A 22,171-nucleotide genomic window follows, 5' to 3' on the forward strand; every position below is an offset into this window, starting at 1 on the left:
AGGGATTAGTAGCAGGTTATAATTGCATGGGGTATTAAACTAGAATTGGCTTGGTCATATTCAGGGATTAGTAGCAGGTTATAATTGCATGGGGTATTAAACTATTATTGGCTTGGTCATATTCAGGGATTAGTAGCAGGTTATAATTGCATGGGGTATTAAACTAGAATTGGCTTGGTCATATTCAGGGATTAGTAGCAGGTTATAATTGCATGGGGTACTAAACTAGAATTGGCTTGGCCATATTCAGGGATTAGTAGCAGGTTATAATTGCATGGGGTACTAAACTAGAATTGGCTTGGTCATATTCAGGGATTAGTAGCAGGTTATAATTGCATGGGGTACTAAACTCGAATTGGCTTGGTCATATTCAGGGATTACATATTCAGGGATTAGTAGCAGGTTATAATTGCATGGGGTACTAAACTAGAATTGGCTTGGTCATATTCAGGGATTAGTAGCAGGTTATAATTGCATGGGGTATTAAACTAGAATTGGCTTGGTCATATTCGGGGATTAGTAGCAGGTTATAATTGCATGGGGTATTAAACTAGAATTGGCTTGGTCATATTCAGGGATTAGTAGCAGGTTATAATTGCATGGGGTATTAAACTAGAATTGGCTTGGTCATATTCAGGGATTAGTAGCGGATTATAATTGCATGGGGTACTAAACTAGAATTGGCTTGGTCATATTCAGGGATTAGTAGCAGGTTATAATTGCATGGGGTATTAAACTAGAATTGGCTTGGTCATATTCGGGGATTAGTAGCAGGTTATAATTGCATGGGGTATTAAACTAGAATTGGCTTGGTCATATTCAGGGATTAGTAGCAGGTTATAATTGCATGGGGTATTAAACTAGAATTGGCTTGGTCATATTCAGGGATTAGTAGCGGATTATAATTGCATGGGGTACTAAACTAGAATTGTCTTGGCAATATTCAGGGATTAGTAGCGGATTATAATTGAGGACAGATCTGTGCCCATTAAGACATTAAATGGCTAGAGTTCCAGCTATCCATTAAGCATCTATGTCGTAAAGGACCATTCGACAAAACTGAAAAAATATAGCAAGCTAAAGACCTCCTTTTGCAAGTGGAAAGAAAACAGTAGACAGAAACTTACTAGCTATGTTAGCCTACTGGACTGATAGATAGCTACTCTCTCAAATTCTTGTTGGGGCAAGTGACTCTGAACTTACAATGGCCCCAAATCTTTATATATATATTTCTTGTGCTTTATGCTATTTGTCTCATGACTCCTGCGTGCTTTGTTGACTATGAACTTGCTTGTTTACCCAACTGTGGGACAGACTGTTTGTTCCCACACTCGGGACTCGGACTCTCGGCCTCCCATCCTATTCTAACCACCTCTCGCCAGCTTTGTATTCATGTTATCTGATGAAATTGCTGTAAAATATGATCTTGTTGCCATCTGATGCACATTAAAATTTCATAACAAAGCTCTCCCTGACCTCTATATACAGTGGGGCAAAAAAGTATTTAGTCAGCCACCAATTGTGAAAGTTCTCCCACTTAAGATGAGAGAGGCCTGTAATTTTCATCATAGGTACACTGCAACTATGACAGACAAAATGAGAAAAAAAATCCAGAAAATCACATGAATTTATTTTCAAATGATGGTGGAAAATAAGTATTTGTCATGTTTGACAGTCTCCTGGAGGGGAAGGAGTCTCTCCAAGAAATGACCATATCACAGTCTGCCAATATGGACAGCCCCATCAAGAGGATCCTCCTGGATGATGTATTTTGGGAGAGCGTGGTAAGCAGCCTGAAACCTATAGCAGTAGCCATTGCACGGATTGAGGGAGACAGTGCCATCCGGTTTGATGTTCAGACTCTGCTTGCAGATGTAAGAGAAAAAATCCGCACTGCCCTGCCCACTTCACTGTTGCTCCAAGCAGAGGAAACTGCAGTTCTGAAATACATCAAAAAGCGTGAAGACTTCTGCCTGAATCCCATACACGCCACAGCGTACATGTTGCACCCCAAGTACGCTGGCAAGAGCATCCTGTCTGGTGCAGAGATCAACAAGGCCTATGGTGTCATCACTACCGTGTCTCGCCACCTTGGCCTGGATGAGGGCAAGGTTCTTGGCAGTCTAGCGAAGTACATGGGATGGAGATGCAATATGGCAGTCGTGCCAACATATCTCATCAGCCACCTGGTGGAAGGGATTTTGTGGATCTGAGGCTCTTTCTCCTGTTGTCTCCATCCTCCTCCAAATCCCACCAACATCAGCCGCCTCAGATAACAACTGGTCCTTGTTTGGGAACACACACACCAAAACACTCACTTATGATAAGGTAAAAGGTTTATGTTTCTGTCTCCATGTGATATGGTATATATATATATATATATCCAATGCAAAAAACATCTACATTTAAATGGTATTAATATTAAATTTGCATATATTTCCGTTAATTCCCATGGAAAGTTTCCACCTCTGAATATTCCCCAAAATGTGCAACTCTACAAAGCAAAAACAGGTTTTTAGACATTTTTTCAAATGTTTTAAAATAAAAAAACAGAAATATCACCTTTACATAAGTATCAAATGATATTTGTCACACCTGCCCAAATAGAACAGGTGTACACCTTACAGTGAAATGCTTAATTACAAGCCCTTAACCAACAATGCAGTTAAGAAAATATTTACTAAATAAACTAAAGTAAAAAAAATGTTTTTAATTGTTTAGCTTTACTCAGCACTTTGTTAAAGCACCTATGGCAGCAACTAGAGCCTAGAGTCTTCTTGGGTATGACGCTACAAGCTTGACACACCTGTATTTGGGGAGTTTCTCCCATTTTTCTCTGCAGATCCTCTCAAGCTCTGTCAGGTTGGATGGGGAGCGTTGCTGCACAGCTATTTTCAGTTCACTCCAAAGATGTTAGATCGGGTTCAAGTCCGGGCTCTGGCTGGGCCACTCAAGGACATTCAGAGCCTTGTCCCGAAGCAACTCCTGCGTTGTCTCGGCTGTGTGCTTAGGGCCATTGTTCTGTTGGAAGGTGAACCTTCATCCCAGTCTGAGGACCTGATCGCTCTGGAGGAGGTTTTCATCAAGGATCTCTCTGTACTTTGCTCCGTTGATTTTGCCTTGATCTATACTAGTCTCCCAGTCTCTGCTGTTGAAACACATCCCCACAACATGATGCTGCCACCACTATGCTTCACTGTAATGATGGTGTCAGGTTTCCTCCAGACGTAATGTTTGGCATTCAGGCCAACGAGTTCAATCTTGGTTTCAGCAGACCAGAAATTCTTGTTTCTCATTGTGTGAGAGTCTTTAGGTGCCTTTTGGAAAACTCCAAGCGGGCTGTCATGTGCCTTTTACTGAGGAGTGGCTTCCGTCTAGCCACTCTACCATAAAGGCCTGATTGGTGGAGTGCTGCAGAGATGGTTGTCCTTCTGGAAGTTTCTCCCATCTCCACAGAGGGACTGTAGAGCTCTGTCAGAGTGACCATCGGGTTCTTGGTCACCTCCCTGACCAAGGCCCTTCTCCCCCGATAGCTCAGTTTGGCAGGGCAGCCAGCTCTATGAAGAGTCTTGGTGGTTCCAAACTTCTTCCATTTACGAATCTGTGCCTCGTCAAAATCCTGTCTCGGAGCGCTACTGACAATTCCTTCAACCTCATGGCTTGGTTTTTGCTGTGACATGCACTGTCAACTGGTGGAACCTTTTATAAACAGTTGTGTGCTTTTCCAAATCTGTACATTGAATGATCCTATCTAGACCTAATCTATTTCAGAAGATCGGCACTGACTGCAATGCATATCACAAAGGGTAAATTTCAAGTCTCATAGCAAAGGGTCTGAGTACTTATGTAAATAAGGTATCGTTTTTTTATTTAAAATAAAATTGCAAACATTTCCAAAAACTTGTTTTTGCTTTGTCATTATGTGGTATTGTGTGTAGATTGCTAAGGATGTGTTATTTATTTAATCCATATTAGAATAAGGCTGTAAAATAACATTTGGAAAAAGTCAAGGGGCCTGAATACTTTCTGAAGTATATTAAAATAATTTTATTTATTCATATAAACAGGGAAACCTGTTTAATGTTATAGAAGTTAAAAGGATGTATTCATAAATTATATCTAATCATCTCAGCCTATCAATCCCAATGTCAATTGCCTCCGGATCATGAATTGAACATGTTATCCCAATTTACTTTCTTGATTGATGACGTTTTTTTATTTTTTTTATTGACCATGGATCAATTACTGTACATTGAATTACCCTCTCTAGGCCCTTCTATTTCAGGAGATCGGCACTGACTGCAACGCATATCACAAAGGCTCAAAGCCAAAAGTCATAGCACATGACCTTTGTAGGCCACTTAAAACATTGTGACCACAAATCCCAAGACAGTTGACTGGTCTTCAACGTTTGGCCTGTTATAGACATCAATAAGTGTTTCCAAGTGTCTCGAAAATGCTTATCTACATGCCAACAAGACAGAAAGACAACACGCAGACAAAGACAGGGACAGCAGTTTATTTCTTCAAACAGAGACAGAATTAGCCATGCTTGATGGAAAGAAAGAGCAGGGAGATGTAGGCCACTGACAGATGGCACAGACAGACAGACAGAGACAGACAGACAGACAGACAGACAGACAGACAGACAGACAGACAGACAGACAGACAGACAGACAGACAGACAGACAGACAGACAGACAGACAGACAGACAGACAGACAGACAGACAGACAGACAGACAGACAGAGAGAGACACACAAAGACAGAGAGGGAAAGACAGAGAGACAGCCGTGTGCAGCAGCTGTGAGATGAGATAATGCTGGGCTACTGTATATGGCACAGCCTGGACAAGACAGACTACCCCAGGGCACTGCCAGAGATGCCAGGGTTGTTAACTAGTTTTGGCCATGTTGGAAACAAATGTTCCATGACAATAACATTGTAATTTACATCCTTAGTAAAATGTAATGATCTTTGAACTATGGGTGCCAAAATGGTCAAACACTCAAACTGAGCTGTACATCTACAGAGCTCTGGGATGACTGACACTTGTCTCCTCCAAATGAGTCCCAAAGCAAGCCAATAGGATTGGCATGATTCCACACTCCCAATGACAATATATATATTTTTAGGACATATAGTATGCCAGTTTTGGGATCTTTTTGGATTAATTTTCTGCAGTAGACCCATTGAGTACCCACACAAAGCATGTGCTTACTACCTGTCCTCTCTGGGCAAAGCTTTAATGTGCACAAAAATGTACAATCAAGATCACTTTATTGATCAATTACACACAAGGTCCAACTGAAATCTGATTTCGGCTTTTGATCCAACCCCTCCAACACACACAAAGAGAGAGAGAGAGAGATGCTGCCATACGGGCAGCTGTGTTGTGATGGGTTAAGTGCCTTGCTCAAGGGCACAATGGCATCGAGCATTTGATACCAGCAATCCTCCGGTTGCCAGCTCAATTCCAGACAGATTTTTCCCATCGGACTGGTATTTTGAACCGGAAACCCTCCGGGTGCTGGCTGGCTCGCCTCTCTACCCACTAGGCCACCAACTGTCCCCTTTTGTAGAGCACTTGTCTCTAAGACTATTGGCCATTAAACTTCTCCACCAACGGGAGAACAGTAGTTACGGTAGGGACTAATTCATCACAGGATTTTAGTGCGCTAACGCAGAGCGCTGTGGCTAAGTGACCCGGCCACCCGTCCGCAGGAAAATCTAATTGCGCGGACACATTTATGATCTGGGTGAGTTATCGTCTGGTAGGAGAGCTGAATAAGCACAATAAAATCAGCATGGTAACTAAGTCTGTCACTGCCTAACACACATTTTTGATCTATCATATTGAGGGCAACCCATTAAAACTCCATTGAGGTATCACTGATTTAATATACTGACGGTGTAAGAACTTAGTCAATGACCTCCATTCAATGGCTGTGGACTGTGTTGCCTGACGGATTAAAATCCCTCCTGAGTCACAGTGGCAGACAGAGAAGTATAACGGAGGAATATTCAACCGGGAGACAAAGGAAGGGGCAAGTCCCGTGTGAATTTCACTAGATGACGTACTGAAATCAGGTCCACGGCACCTCAAAATGTCTGCAGATGGGAACATAATGCAAAGTGCGGCTTTGGCCGACCTACCACGCATCTGTCAAAGCTTCAGCTATGCGAATCCATATGTGAATCAAATTTACAGTAGAAGTAGGAGGTTTACATACACCTTAGCCAAATACATTTAAAAACTCTGTTTTTCACAATTCCTGACATTTAATCAGAGTAAAAAATTCCCTGTCTTTGGTCAGTTACCACTTTATTGTAAGAATGTGAAATGTCAGAATAATAGTAGAGAGAAATATTTATTTCAGCTTTTATTTCTTTCATCACATTCCCAGTGGGTCAGAAGTTTACATACACTCAATTAGTATTTGGTAGCATTGCCTTTAAACTGTTGAACTTGGGTCAAACGTTTCTGGTAGCCTTCCACAAGCTTCCCACAATAAGTGTGGTGAATTTTGGCCCATTCCTCCTGACAAAGCTGGTGTAACTGAGTCAGGTTTGTAGGCCTCCTTGCTTGCACATGCTTCTCAGTTCTACACACAAATGTTCTATAGGATGAGGTCAGGACTTTGTGATGGTCACTCCAATACCTTGACTTTGTTGTCCTTAAGGCCATTTGCCGCAACTTTGGAAGTATGCTTGGGGTCATTGTCCATTTGTGACCAAGCTTTAACTTCCTGACTGATGTCTTGAGATGTTGCTTCAATATAGCCACATCCTTTTCTTCCCTCATGATGCCATCTATTTTGTGAAGTGCACCAGTCCCTCCAGCAGCAAAGCACCCCCACAACATGATGCTGCCACCCCGTGCTTCACGGTTGGGATGGTGTTCTTCGGCTTGCAAGCCTCCCCCTTTTTCCTCCAAACATAACGATGGTCAATATGGGCAAACAGTTCTATTTTTGTTTCATCAGACCAGAGGACAATTCTCCAAAAAGTATGATCTTCGTCCCCATGTGCAGTTGCAAACCGTAGTCTGGCTTTTTTTATGGCGGTTTTGGAGCAGTGGCTTCTTCCTTGCTGAGCGGCCTTTCAGGTTATGTCGATATAGGACTCGTTTTACTGTGGATATATAGATTTGTACCCGTTTCCTCCAGCATCTTCACAAGGTCCTTTGCTGTTGTTCTGGGATTGATTTGCACTTTTCGCACCAAAGTATGTTCATCTCTAGGAGACAGAACGCATCTCCTTCCTGAGTGGTATGATGGCTGCGTGGTCCCATGGTGTTTATACTTGCGTACTATTGTTTGTACAGATAAACGTGGTACTTTCAGGTGTTTGGAAATTGCTCCCAAGGATGAACAAGACTTGTGGAGGTCCACAATTTTTTTTCTGTGGTCTTGGCTGATTTCTTTTGATTTTCCCATGTCAAGCAAAGAGGCACTGAGTTTGAAGGTAGGCCTTGAAATACATCTACAGGTACACCTCCAATTGACTCAAATGATGTCAATTAGCCTTTCAGAAAAAAATACATTCTAAAACTATGACATCATTTTCTGGAATTGTCCAAGCTGTTTAAAGGCACAGTCAACTTAGTGTACGTTAACTTCTGACCCACTGGAATTGTGATACAGTGAATTATAAGTGAAATAATCTGTCTGTAAACAATTGTTGGAAAAATGACTTGTGTCATACATAAAGTAGATGTCCTAACCGACTTGCCAAAACTATAGTTTATTAACAAGAAATTTGTGGAGTGGTTGATACACTTAGGTTGGAGTCACTAAAAGTAGTTTATGTAAACGTCCGACTACAACTGTAGCATAGATGGCCTTCAGGCAAAGTCCAGAAACATATTCCCTCTGTGCATATATTTTGATACGTCAAAAGGCACCGCACACTATGATGCTTCAGCTCCAGCAGCCACAGACTTGATATTTCATATCAGAGACCAGCCTGAGACAGAGTGGGGATCTGGGATTTCATTTTCACTCCCCCGACTTAGGACTGGGACTATGACCTTATAAACGACGGTAATGGATGAAGACCAGGGCTGGGACTATGACCTTATAAACGACGGTTATGGATGAAGACCAGGGCTGGGACTATGACCTTATAACCGACGGTTATGGATGAAGACCAGGGCTGGGACTATGACCTTATAACTGACGGTTATGGATGAAGACCAGGGCTGGGACTATGACCTTATAAACGACAGTAATGGATGAAGACCAGGGCTGGGACTATGACCTTATAAATGACGGTAATGGATGAAGACCAGGGCTGGGACTATGACCTTATAACCGACGGTTATGGATGAAGACCAGGGCTGGGACTATGACCTTATAACCGACAATAATGGATGAAGACCAGGGCTGGGACTATGACCTTATAAACGACATGGTAATGGATGAAGACCAGGGCTGGGACTATGACCTTATATAAATGACGGTAATGGATGAAGACCAGGGCTGGGACTATGACCTTATAACCGACGGTTATGGATGAAGACCAGGGCTGGGACTATGACCTATAACCGACGGTAATGGATGAAGACCAGGGCTGGGACTATGACCTTATAACCGACGGTTATGGATGAAGACCAGGGCTGGGACTATGACCTTATAACCGACGGTAATGGATGAAGACCAGGGCTGGGACTATGACCTTATAAACGACGGTAATGGATGAAGACCAGGGCTGGGACTATGACCTTATAACCAACGGTAATGGATGAAGACCAGGGCTGGGACTATGACCTTATAAACGATGGTAATGGATGAAGACCAGGGCTGGGACTATGACCTTATAACCGACGGTAATGGATGAAGACCAGGGCTGGGACTATGACCTTATAACCGACGGTTATGGATGAAGACCAGGGCTGGGACTATGACCTTATAACCGACGGTAATGGATGAAGACAAGGGCTGGGACTATGACCTTATAACCGACGGTAATGGATGAAGACCAGGGCTGGGACTATGACCTTATAAACGACGGTAATGGATGAAGACCAGGACATGGGACTATGACCTTATAAACGACGGTAATGGATGAAGACCAGGGCTCTAGCCTTTTTGGGGCCCTAAGCTGAAACATGGACTCTTTCACAAAGTGATGAAACTTTGTTGCTCCTTTCTGAAACAAGCAAACGAGTTTTGCACTAGCACACATATAAATAGAATGGATAGAATGGGCTTGGAAGTTGGAACCTCTAACCCGCATTTTGAATGGTCAACTCATGGGTACAGTGCATTCGGAAAGTATTCAGACCCCTTGACTTGATCCACATTCTGTTACGTTACAGCCTTATTCTAAAACAGATTAAAATAAATAAATACAAAATCTACTGAATCTACACACAATACCCCTTAATGACAGGGCAAAAACAGTTTTTTCAAAATGTTTGCAAATTTATTTAGAAAATGTAATTACTTCAATGTCACATTTACATAAGTATTCAGACCATTTACTCAGTACTTTGTTGAAGCACCAATGGCAGCGATTAAAGCCTGGAGTCTTCTTCTTCCTATTCACATTGACGGAGCTGACGAGGAGCGGGCCGAGAGCTTCAAGTTCCTCAGTGTCCACATCACTAAGGATCTGTCATGTTCCAAACACACCAGCACAGTCGTGAAGAGGACACGACAACACCTTTTCTCACTCAGGAGGCTTAAAAGAGCCCTCAGATCCTTAAAAACATATACAGCTGAGCCATTGAGAGCATCTTGACTGGCTGCATCACCGCTTTGTTATGGCACCTGCTTAGCAGCCGACGCAGGGCTCTAGATGCAGGGGTGGACTACTCCAGTCCTCGGGGGCCTGATAGGTGTCACTTTTTCTCCATCCCTAGAAAACACAGCTGATTAAACTGATTTCATTCTAAACTGAAGATCATGATTAGTTGATTATTGGAGTCAGGTGTGTTAGCTGGGGCAAAACTGTGACACCAATCAGGCCCCCAAGGACTGAAATTGCCCATTTCTGCGGCTAGAGGGTAGTGTGTGCGGGCGGACCAGTACATCACTGGGGCCGAGCTCCCTGCCATCCAGGACATCTATACCAGGCGGTGTCTTTAGACACCCAAGTCATTAGACTGTACTGCTACAGCACGGCAAGCTGTACTGATGCACCAAGTCTGGTATCAAAAGGACCCTGAACAGCTTCTACCCCTAAGCCATAATACTGCTAAATAGTTAGTCCGGGTCGCTATTTGGTTAACTATTTAACTATCTGCATTGACCCTTTTTGCACTCAATTTTGAGACTCGTCAAATACCCTGCTGCTACAGTTAATTTTCTGTCCCTTTAATCCTAGTTATATGTACATATCTACCTCCATTACCTCATAGCCATGCACATCAACTTGGTACTGGTACCTCTTCTATATAGTCATCATTACTCATTGTGTATCTATTGTTACTTTCATTATTACGTGTTTTACTTGTCTATTATTTCTCTATTTTCTTTCTCTCTGCATTGTTGGGCAGGGCCTTAGGTAAGCATTTCCCTGTTCATCCACATCTGTAGTTTATGAAGTATAAAATTGGATTTGACCTTGTGTGTGTTAGAGAACCCCTTCTCCATCACTTTAGGGTAACTGCCTAAATGAGGGCTGCAAAGTATATTGAAAGCAGGTGCTTCCACACAGGAGTGTTTCCTGAGATAATCTAGCAATTAACATCGCAACATGGGTATGTGTAAAAATGCTAGCTGGATAGACCATTATTTTGGCTATGCCCACATGACTGCCGACTCAGGGCATTGACTGGTTTGATGCGCATGAAAACCATATGGCCGTCTCAGTCACCAGAGCTCAACCCAATTGAACACTTTCCCCCACCATCAACAAAACACCAGACGATGGACTTTCTTGTGGAAATATGTTGTCGCATCCCTCCAATAGAGTTCTAGTGGAACCTATGCCAAGGTGCATTGAAGCTGTTCTGGCACAACGCCCTATAAAGACTCGGTTTGTTTTCCCTTTATTTTGGTAGTTACTTTTACCCTTCAATAAACTTGGCTTCTCTCATTAGTTTAACCTAATGGTCGCATACTCAGTGAAAGGCACAGATGTACGCTGTTTTAGGTGAAGGAGTTATGCAAAACAGACAACCTAGTAACCCACACAAGATTATGGGATGAGATGAACAGAAAGGAGTCCTCAAACTATCTATTTGAGATGTTAGCATACCTAGGCTACACTGTAGCAACTTCTAATTTATCCACACCGTGGTAATAGTCGAATGCAAGATGACATTTGTTACCACCGGGCAACATCTACGTAGAAAAACTAACACCGTGGGGTGCATGGACGACAACTACAGGTTTCTGGACTTGAAAGGGACAACATGGGTGAGTTAATGGTTTAGAATATATATTATTAGATAAGGTAGACAGGCCTACGTACAGCTACGTCTATGATATGTTAAAATCATCCTCAGCCCCTCGAACAAAAGCGACCCCCCCACACAAAAAAAAACTAAGTAGAAGACGCCTTACCCGGAGAGACGTCCACTTTATAAGATGACTTAAGTGTATTTATGAACATACGGTCCGGTCTCTGTTAACCGTCTTGACTTCAGCGCACTATCCTATGTGCTCCGTCGCGTTGTTCTCTCTATTCGCGGTGGATTTTGGTCGCTCTCAGGACCTATTTAGCTATGATGCAGACTACAGACGAAACACACCCCTGAATCCCTCTCGCTCTCTCTGACCGTTGCCCGTGCTTCCCCACTCGCTCTCTCTGACCGTTGCCCGTGCTTCCCCACTCCCTCTCTCTGGCGGTTGCCCGTGCTTCCCCACTCGCTCTCTCTGGCGGTTGCCCGTGCTTCCCCTCTCGCTCTCTCTGGCGGTTGCCCGTGCTTCCCCTCTCGCTCTCTCTGGCGGTTGCCCGTGCTTCCCCACTCGCTCTTTCTGTTGTTGTTGATAAGCATCGCTCTCTCCCTCCCTCTTTTAGTGTTGATGCTGGCCAGCCGACAGAAGAAATTACACCAAACTGACATCATCAGCATTCATGAATGTGATAGGTTCTCAGTCAATCCAGCTGCCATCCAGCCAGGCTATTAAAAATATCCTGCAGTCACTATACTGCATTAGCCATCCCACATAGCAGGGCCACCCAGTGTCCTAACCTTCCCTGCATATCTCACCTCATCTAGATTGCTGAGTTTTTGGATCCAGCAGCGGCCACTGGCCAGGATATCCTGCCAACTCTAAAGACATGCACCTCCATTGTAACTGTTGGGCAGACAGCTGTGAGCGCTACAGGGTGAATTTTCCCCCAGGTGCAGATCTAGGATCAGCTTTCCCTGCCCCAAATCCTAACCTTAACCATTAGTTGGAGAAATACAAAACTGACCCAAGATCTGTGTCTAGGGGCAACTTCACCCTACTCCAAAGGCAGGCACCTGCATGGTAACTGTGAGCACTGGCTATAATCATCTGTTTATACCGTTTGAGGAGTTATGATGTTCAAGGCTAGGGCCGGTTTGGTTTTGACTTCTATGCTGTTGCCAGGCAACAGTTGTCCCAGGTGCCAATGATGAATGGTCTTTCCAGGGCTCCTTCTTTTTCATCCTACCGTCATCCTACTCCCTGACCTATATAGTACCCGTCAATCACATATATACAGGCACGCACGACACACACACACACACACACACATACAAACATGTACGCTCACACACACAGTATATCATTGTGTCATCGATATCTGCCTCAGAGGCTCCTCAAGTCTGAAAAGCCTGATGACCAGAATCGTATGGGCCCAGGGTCAACTATCACAACTTACTGAAGTTTATTCTTGACGTATACAAACCCCATCCGGCCTTACAGCTTTGAATTGCTCCATGACTGCATCCCAAACGGCATCGTGTTCCCCACATACAGTAGTGCACTGCTTTTGACCAAAGCCCTCATGGAGGTTTTCGCAGCTTCCAGGCCAGATGGGGTTAGCACCTCTGACAAATCAACAGTATATTGCTTTATCTGACGCTGGTGAACTCCATCATGATGCCTTAAATCATTCATCCAACTGCACCTTCATCTCTTTCACACACACACACACACACACACACATTCTCTCTCTTTCTCTCCTACAGTCTCTCTCTCCTCTCTCTCTCTCTCTCTCTCTCTCTCTCTGACAGAACAAAATGGATATCGTGAACACAGCCACCAGTCAAGTTCCACCCTACATCAATGTTTCCCAACCAAATAAGGACATGTCTGTCTGATAATACAATCCCTCGATCCTGCGTCATCACACTCCCATTCACAGCCCAATGCATCCTACAAATCAATGACATGCCAATTCTGATAAACCCAAAGCACAGTGACATGTGTATCATTAAATCTCCCTTTTGTCTTCTTAAACGTTGCTAAACACAAAGTGGCAACACAAAGACAGCCTGAAATAAAACAGCCATTGATTTCTATCTAATTAAATAAACATTAAACATGTAATCATGTTTCTTTTACTTCGTTGGTGAATTGAATTGGCATTTAATTTGTTATGTAAATAAGTTGAATTGTGCCTCCAGGACATCTGTGTGTTTGAGGAAGATCATAAAGGACTCGAGCCACAGACTTTTCACTGTTACCATCTGCCGAGCGGTATTGGAGCATCGGGTCTCGGACGAACAGGCTCCGAGACAGCTTCTACCGCCAGGCCATCAGACTGCTGAACAGCTAACCCTAGCTGTCTCCCTGCGCAGACATGCACCTTAGACCCTAGCTGTCTCCCTGCGCAGACATGCACCTTAGACCCTAGCTGTCTCCCTGCGCAGACATGTACCTTAGACCCTAGCTGTCTCCCTGCGCAGACATGCACCTTAGACCCTAGCTGTCTCCCTGCGCAGACATGCACCTTAGACCCTAGCTGTCTCCCTGCGCAGACATGCACCTTAGACCCTAGCTGTCTCCCTGTGCAGACATGCACCTTAGACCCTAGCTGCACCTTGAACCTAGCTGCACCTCTGTTCATTATCTGTTCTGAGTATCCTATTGTTCATTATCTGTTCTGTGTATCCTATTGTTCATGATCTATTCTGCAAATCCATTTACAATCTATTCTGTATATCGTATTGTGTACTAAGCATACTACATCTTCTATTACGTGTCATTTTGTATTTGACCTATTAATGTTGATTATTGTACTGCAATGTTGAGGGAACTAGCACACAAGCATTTCCCTGCAACTTTTATACCTGCTGTAAACTGTGTACATGACAAAAAAAAATGGATTTGATTGAAAGGTTAAGTCTATTTGTGATGTCTCATACTAAAGAAAAACCATGTTTAGACCTATCATCTGAATTTAGGGTCAGGCTCCAATTGACAATTGGTTAGTCTCCAAATAACATCCTCCCTCTGTCTGTCTCTTTATGTATCCCTCTCCAGCCCTCTCTCCTGTGGGGAGCTCTTCACAGAGATTTCTCTAGTTATTATGGCTGCTGTGTAAATCCAGGTGTCTACTAAAATGCTCCATCCATGAATAATACTCAGGGAATGGCCATGGTAAACAGATACAATGATTCTGTATAGAAATACATTCTGTGGTTGACTACAACAACAAAAAAGTGTCAAGTGATCTAGTAAAATCAGCATATCACTCAATTTGTTAAATGTTGCATACAGTACAACAATCTCAGAAGAAACTAACAACTGTACCATTATTAATACGTCTAAGTATATCTGATTCAGTAATACGTTTTCCTAAAATGGATCTCTTTACTTAACCAAGTCTCCTGTGTGACCGTGCCAGCAAACTGCACTTGTGTGGTGGTCTTTCTGTCCCAATGCTCTCTCCCTCTCCTTTGTGATGTAAAACTGCAAAAATATTGGACTCAAAAAATGGCCATTGAAATAGACATTTTTTAAAAAAGAAATTTTATTTCAATAGTGTTTTAATTAATGTTAGAAAACAGACTGTATAGTTTTTTTGTCAGGAGTTTAAATACAGGTCTCTAGTGCTCTCTAGTGTTTTGAAAGTGATGTTAAGTTTCGAGTTGACGCCTACAGTACATGTGCAACAACGAAGGCGTCATAATGAACAATCGCTCTTAAAACAATGTTTATATTCATGAGATAAGATCATGTAGAAATGTTAAATATGTTTTTCTTTGGTGGGTGATTATATTTGTCCTATTACACATGCACAAGTGTATCAATTATACACACGAGTGAAATGGAAAGTCATGTGTTGTTGTTGCATATGGCCACTCTCTCTGAAACACCCTTCAATAGACCCTTCAGTGAAAATAAGACATTGATTGGAAGTAGGCCTACTTTATACTTAGTGATTGCATGTTGCTAAAGCTAAGTATAAAGTCGTTTGGTTACATCTGGTCACTAATGCACTATATATATTCTCAGGCTTTACCAGTACCGAATATAAAAAGTGACTTTTATAAAAATGTTTTTGAATAAGTAAAAAATAAATATTGATTTAACAGGCACTTGTCAATTAGTTTTTTGGTGAATAGAAATGTAGGCACTTCATTTGAACACCAACAGACCTGGACTACAAAACACAAAATATATAGTGTTTACATTCCATGTGTGAAATCAACATTCCTGTACTAATGTAGACAATGATTCACAAACCCTTATGTTAGCCTCTGTCGTCAGTGAAGACAACCAGCTTATAAAATGGCATAACAATGTTTTCATAATGAATATGAACTGTGTGTTTCATAATCGTAGACACATCAGAAACCTTAGTGGGGAGAATGAATCATGTCTTATTTTCACCTTATTTTCTTAAAATGGCCTTTGGTATTGGTGGAAACATTTGCAGAAGGGCAACATGTTGAAAACAACAAACTACAGACAGAAACCTTGACCTGGTTATGAAGTCATACCCAAAGTGATCATATGAAATAGATACATACAAACAAACAAAAAAGGTAGACACGCAATCAGCTGTAAGAATGAGTAGATCATTTGAAATGCTTACGCTTAAATAAGATTTCCACAAACAGAATACTCCCTAAATGAAGTGGAAACAGACGGCGTAGTGGTGATTACAACAAATCATTCAACAGTATCCCTCATAACACACGTACAAGTTATTATTATCCTTAAACTAGCATCTGGCTTTATAGATATGAATGTAGTGAGGTGGGCCTTTTCCAGAAACAACCACTCTAGCCCTAGACACTTGTGTAGATGTTAAAAGAACATTTCCCCTTGGTGATAATTCACCACATGCTTACACCTATCCAGTCTTCTCACTGAGATCAACAAGTTCCTAGGGAGGGGGAGGGGGCTGGACGGGACACTGGTTTTCAATGACTCTCCCTCAGCATAGGGGACAGGTAAGGCAAAAAAAGGTTGAAGAGAATATTGGAGCGAACACTATAAGAAAAACTGATCAGGTATCTGAGGAGGAAAAAAAGGACAGACATCGCAGTGTCCATTAACATCCCAGACACCCTGTTTAGTGCCACCCCTCCTCACTAACCAGGAGTGCCACCCCCTTTCTCATAGGACATTAAATAGTCAGCATCAGCTTCTTAAAACGTCAGTTAGTAGCGACGTTAGGCCGTAGTAGCTTTTTGGTTTATCATCTGTCGTCCACCACTGTAACCTTGTTGTTAATAACAGGAATGACTGACTCCCTCTGTCTCTGTGTCCCAATCGATCCCTAGACCCTACACCCTATGCACCTTTAGAGATCAGAGTAGATTTGATTTGTTTAAACAATATGGTGAAACTTCCACCTTGCCTATCAGAGGGCAAGGTGAAGCTACTACCATATTGTTTGCACCGGTCAAATCCATAGGGCGTAGGGTCTAGGGGTCCATTTGGGATGATACCAGAGATCCAGACGGTCTACCACTGCTCCCAGCTGAAGTCGTCTCCCCCGCCGAACACCAGGAAGAAGCCCAGGATGGTCAGGAAGATGACAGCGTTGCCAGCCATCACCAGGCCACAGGCCCCCACTGGATCTGTAAGAGAACAGGGCCATGTTTATTAGGCACCAGACAGAATTAAAAAGGGAGGGACTTCCTGGACCTGTCCAATGACAAAAATGGCCTTTTACACCCCCCCGTTTTTCTGTTGCGTGACGTTATGAACAAAACCTAGATAAGACACAGTCACTGGTTGTGCTCTATCAATTTGATTTATTAGATGTTAACTACAGCTCTGCTAACAAGAAATATATGTGTAGTGTTTTACCTTTATTTAACTAGGCAAGTCAGTTAAGAACAAATTCTTATTTACAATGGTGCCCTACACCGGCCAAACCCGGACGACGCTGGGCCAATTGTGCACGGCCCTATGGGACTCCCAATCACATCCGGTTGTGATACATCCTGGAATCGAACCAGGGTATGTAGTGATGCCTCTACCAGTGCCTTAGACCGCTGCGCCACTCGGGAGCCACTTTCAGTTACCTTAGCTATTATTGGGTATCATCAGGACTCGTACCATCATCTACCATTCACAACTACATTAATTCTAGGATCAGCTTCACCTACCCAAGTCATTATGACCATTATGAGCATCAACACTTAAACTGATCCTAAATCAGCTTATAATGACATAAGCAACTAAAGAGACACATGACAGTCATTGGCCATTGACAATATCAGGCAGGACTCACTAATGCAACCCGGGCCAGTATGATGGGAAGCCCGAACGCAGACACCACAATGCCCGTAGTGAAGAAGCATGCCAGCTCTCTGCATGCATTGCTGGCTGCATCACTGTCATCACTGAGCCTTCTGGATATGAAGGTGGGGATAGGAGACAGTATGTAGAAGATGAGGACGAAGAGAGGCCAGTACACCCTGAGAAAACAATGAAAACAAAACCGGTTCAAATCAGTTGTGGTCATATTCATTTAATTATCAGAGACGCAGAACACAACACCTCTTGCCGGTTTTGAACCTGGGTCACCCAGCCCATATGGAAACACACTAACCACTGCTCTGATAGGGTTAACCACCTTGGGGAAAAATCGGGACACATTGCATCAGAGTTAGCTACACCACTAACTTCCATATGTGGTCCCATTTAACAAGTGTCTTCACAGATTTCAGAGGTAAAGGGGCAGATACATACCCATACTGCTCCAGTGCACAGCCTAACAGCAGGAAAGTCAAGCCAATAGCTCCACTGAAGGACAAGCCAACCAGCGCTATAGGACGACAGAAACAGAGATGGTGAGACAGTTGTCACTTTTACAGACAGGGTTCTTACTGGCTATCCAGCAAAGATGGATCCTAATCAGTAGTCTACTCACTCTAAGCAGCCAAATGTCCCATCCAAATAAATACTCAAATAGAACAAAAAAAGGTAGCATGCAACTTATAACAGTGTATTATGCAACTAATAATAAGGTTCTGTCATCATGAACGTAAATAAAAGGAATTTACACAAGAGAGAGAGATTTGAGAGAGAGAGAGAGAGAGCGCTGGTCGACCGTTTGCAGTGTGGATTGCCTTCACTGACAATGATATACACTACCTTTCAAAAGTTTGGGGTCACTTAGAAATGTCCTTGTTTTTGAAAGAAAAGCTCATTTTGTCCATTAAAATAACATCAAATTGATTAGAAATACAGTGTTGACATTGTTAACGACCATTGTAGTTGGAAACGCTGCAGCTGTACATAGTCTATCAGTAAATAGCCCACTCATTTTTACCTACCTCATCCCCATACTGTTTTTATTTATTTACTTTTCTGCTCTTTTGCACACCAATATCTCTACCTGTACATGACCATCTGATCATTTATCACTCCAGTGTTATTAATCTGCAAAATTGTAATTATTCGCCTACCTCCTCATGCCTTTTACACACAATGTATATAGACTCCCCTTTTTTTCTACTGTGTTATTGACTTGTTAATTGTTTACTCCATGTGTAACTCTGTGTTGTCTGTTCACACTGCTATGCTTTATCTTGGCCAGGTCGCAGTTGCAAATGAGAACTTGTTCTCAACTAGCTTACCTGGTTAAATAAAGGTGAAAAAAATATATATATATATATTTTTTTAAATGGAATATCTACATAGATGTACAGAGGCCCATTATCAGCAACCATCCCTCCTGTGTTCCAATGGCACGTTGTGTTAGCTAATCCAAGTTTATCATTTTAAAAGGCTAATTGATCATTAGAAAACCCTTTTGCAATTATGTTAGCACAGCTGAAAACTGTTGTTCTGATTTAAAGAAGCAATAAAACTGGCCTTTAGACTAGTTGAGTATCTGGAGCATCAGCATTTGTGGGTTTGATTACAGGCTCAAAATGGCCAGAAACAAAGAACTTTCTTCTGAAACTCGTCAGTCTATTCTTGTTCTGAGAAATGAAGGCTATTCCATGCGAGAAATTTCCAAGAAACTGAAGATCTCGTACAACGCTGTGTACTACTCCCTTCACAGAACAGCGCAAACTGGTTCTAACCAGAATAGAAAGAGGAGTGGGAGGCCCCGGTGAACAACTGAGCTAGGGACAAGTACATTAGTGTCTAGTTTGAGAAACAGGCACCTCAAGTCCTCAATTTCCAGCTACAATAGTCATTTACAACATTAACAATGTCTACACTGTAATTCTGATCAATTTGATGTTATTTTAAAAATGGGGAGGGAAAAAAAGTGATTTTCTTTCAAAAACAAGGGACATTTCTAAGTGACTCCAAACTTTTGAAAGGTAGTGAATGATATACTTTATTGTCCACATGAAGACAAATACATAGAATCAATTGAGAATAACACCCCATCATACACCCCTTCCCACCCACAGAAAAAGTGAATATGTTCACACCAGGCAAGGCTGTGACTAGGTGGCCACATGATGAAGCCATACAGGCCAGGCTCCAGTCTGTCACTGCTCTCCCCTGCTCTTACGCCTCGAACACACCGACAGAGTCACTGCTCTCCCCTGCCCTTACGCCTCGAACACACCGACGGAGTCACTGCTCTTACGCCTCGAACACACCGACAGAGTCACTGCTCTCCCCTGCTCTTACGCCTCGAACACACCGACAGAGTCACTGCTCTCCCCTGCTCTTACGCCGAACACGAACACACCGACAGAGTCACTGCTCTCCCCTGCTCTTACGCCTCGAACACACCGACAGTCACTGCTCTCGAACACACCCCCTGCTCTTACGCCTTCGAACACACCGACAGAGTCACTGCTCTCCCCTGCCCTTACGCCTCGAACACACCGAGTCAGCGTACGCCGAACACACTAGAGCTCTCCCCTGCTCTTACGCCACCGAACACACCGACAGCGTCACTGCTCTACGCCTCGAACACACCCCCTGCTCTTACGCCTCGAACACACCGACAGCGGAGTCACTGCTGTCCCCTGCCCTTACGCCTCGAACACACCGACGGAGTCACTGCTCTTACGCCTCGAACACACCGACGGAGTCACTGCTCTTACGCCTCGAACACACCGACAGCGTCATAGCATTTTGGTAAACCGGAACTACATTAATTTCCAATGAAGCGCTGCGTTTCCTTTGCAGCATAGCGTTGCAGAGGCAGTTGCAGTGTGTTCTGTGTGGTTCATACAGTACGTTGGATTTATCGAATGTATGTGATCAAACTGTATGTGTAGATGGTTTGACAGAAATGGTAGTAGAAGGAGAATGTTGAACTGTTGCACACATCAAGAAGATGCTGCCTACTATTTCCCCCGAGTGGCGCAGCGGTCTAAAGGCACTGCATCTCAGTGCTGGAGGAATCACTACAGACCCCGGTTCGATTCCAGGCTGTATCACAACCGGCCGTGATTACCATAGGGCAGCGCACAATTGGCCCAATGTTGTCCGGGTTAGGCCGTCATTGTAGATAAGAATTTGTTCTTAATTAACTGCCTTGCCTAGTTAAATAAAGGTTAAATAAAATCCAACTGTATGCATAGACGGCTTGAAAGAAACGGAAGGTGAATGTTGAACTTTTGCTGGATACATATCCTGATGTGGCTGCGTGCTACTTTGCGTAAAAACACTGTAGGTGTGTTACAAGCATGACGCATAAATCCAACATATGCACAACACAGAACGCACTGCAACGCAATGCTGCAAGGCAAACGCAGCGTTCCATTTGAAATGAAATGTACTTCTGGTGTACAAAAATGTAAACACTGTCGGTGTGATCGAGATGTTTTTTGAACACACCGATAGCGTCATTGCGCAAAATAGCACGCATGATCTTGATATGTATGCAACAAAAGTTGAACATTCACCTTCTGCTACCATTTCTATCAAGCCGCATAAGCAGACAGTTCGATAAATCAACGTATGCACCACAACGGCATCTGAAAGCAATACTGGAAGGGAAACGCAGCGTTTCAATGGAAATGTATGTAATTATGGTGTCGGTGTTTTCGAAGCAAGACTGCATTTGTTGCGAACGCTCAAGTAGCCACATAACTCGTACTTGAGTCTTAATTATAGGGAAATACACAAGCACATTGTATAATTATGTTATATTGCAATACTGGATAACATATTAACATGTCAATGTGACAGTGTACGCCACGGCAACGTATCACAAAGCAAAATGTATACGTGACACCATAACAAGGATCATAGCTAGAACGGTTACATATCTTTTAATTAACGTCAGATTTTACTTTTTGTAGCAGGTTTTGGGAATATGGCTAAGGTTAGGAAAAGGGTAAAGGTTAGCTAAAATAAAAATCTACTTTTGACGTTAATTTGACAAAAGCTAGATCCCTTCTAGCCAAGACCCATAATAAGTGTTCGTAGCATACGTGGAATCGATACAATGTTGCACTTGGCTTGCCAGTGGCGGGGAGAAAACGTTTATGGAAACAAGAGAGTTGTGTAGAGCAAGTATCAATCAATTTACCTTTAATACCCGCCATTGTCTTATGTCTGAAATTGTCAATTTCTCTTCTTTGTGCTTGGTTTGTTCGTAAACGACTTCCTACTTCCTCCTTCGAACTTTTTATTTGCACCAGCTGACTTTCTTAAAGGAGCCATTTGTTCTCTCTGCGTTTAGTCTACTTTTCCATTTCCACTGTATTTATATTTCACAATGTTATTATTGAGTTCAGCTACGGAATGTTCTTGACACCTACTGGGCAAAATATTCCTTGCTGTAAAATTGCTCCTAAATTGAAGTATTTCATCGTAACTAATTGAAATAGCCTGGTAGTAGTAGTACAC

The 22,171-nt window shown here is 42.8% G+C and overlaps 2 protein-coding genes across 3 annotated transcripts in view; both read right to left on the reverse strand.

Moving 5' to 3' along the window:
* LOC112227157 (cAMP-specific 3',5'-cyclic phosphodiesterase 4B) overlaps nt 1-11,798 on the reverse strand; it is a 123,062-nt gene extending 111,264 nt beyond the window's left edge. Inside the window, exon 1 of the mRNA XM_042307670.1 lies at nt 11,516-11,798. The gene's annotated coding sequence lies outside the window, so the exon portion shown is untranslated. The remainder of the gene's footprint in view (nt 1-11,515) is intronic.
* Nucleotides 11,799-14,957: 3,159 nt separating this feature from the next.
* Nucleotides 14,958-22,004, reverse strand: LOC112227179 (leptin receptor gene-related protein). Of its 2 annotated transcripts, XM_042307634.1 has the most exons (5): nt 21,852-22,004; nt 18,086-18,161; nt 17,621-17,811; nt 17,024-17,026; nt 16,850-16,959 (listed from the first exon to the last, which is right to left on the reverse strand). In XM_042307634.1, the coding sequence occupies exons 1-5, from the start codon at nt 21,865-21,867 to the stop codon at nt 16,850-16,852; spliced, it is 396 nt and encodes a 131-aa protein (XP_042163568.1). In that variant the 5' UTR covers nt 21,868-22,004. The 2 variants fall into 2 exon arrangements, with proteins under 2 accessions (XP_024247817.2, XP_042163568.1); XM_024392049.2 differs by lacking the exon at nt 17,024-17,026 and having other exon boundaries at nt 14,958-16,965; nt 17,625-17,811.
* Between the last annotated feature and the right edge of the window lie 167 nt (nt 22,005-22,171).

This window comes from Oncorhynchus tshawytscha, linkage group LG28, assembly GCF_018296145.1.
Source record: "Oncorhynchus tshawytscha isolate Ot180627B linkage group LG28, Otsh_v2.0, whole genome shotgun sequence".
Taxonomy (NCBI): Eukaryota; Metazoa; Chordata; class Actinopteri; order Salmoniformes; family Salmonidae; genus Oncorhynchus; species Oncorhynchus tshawytscha.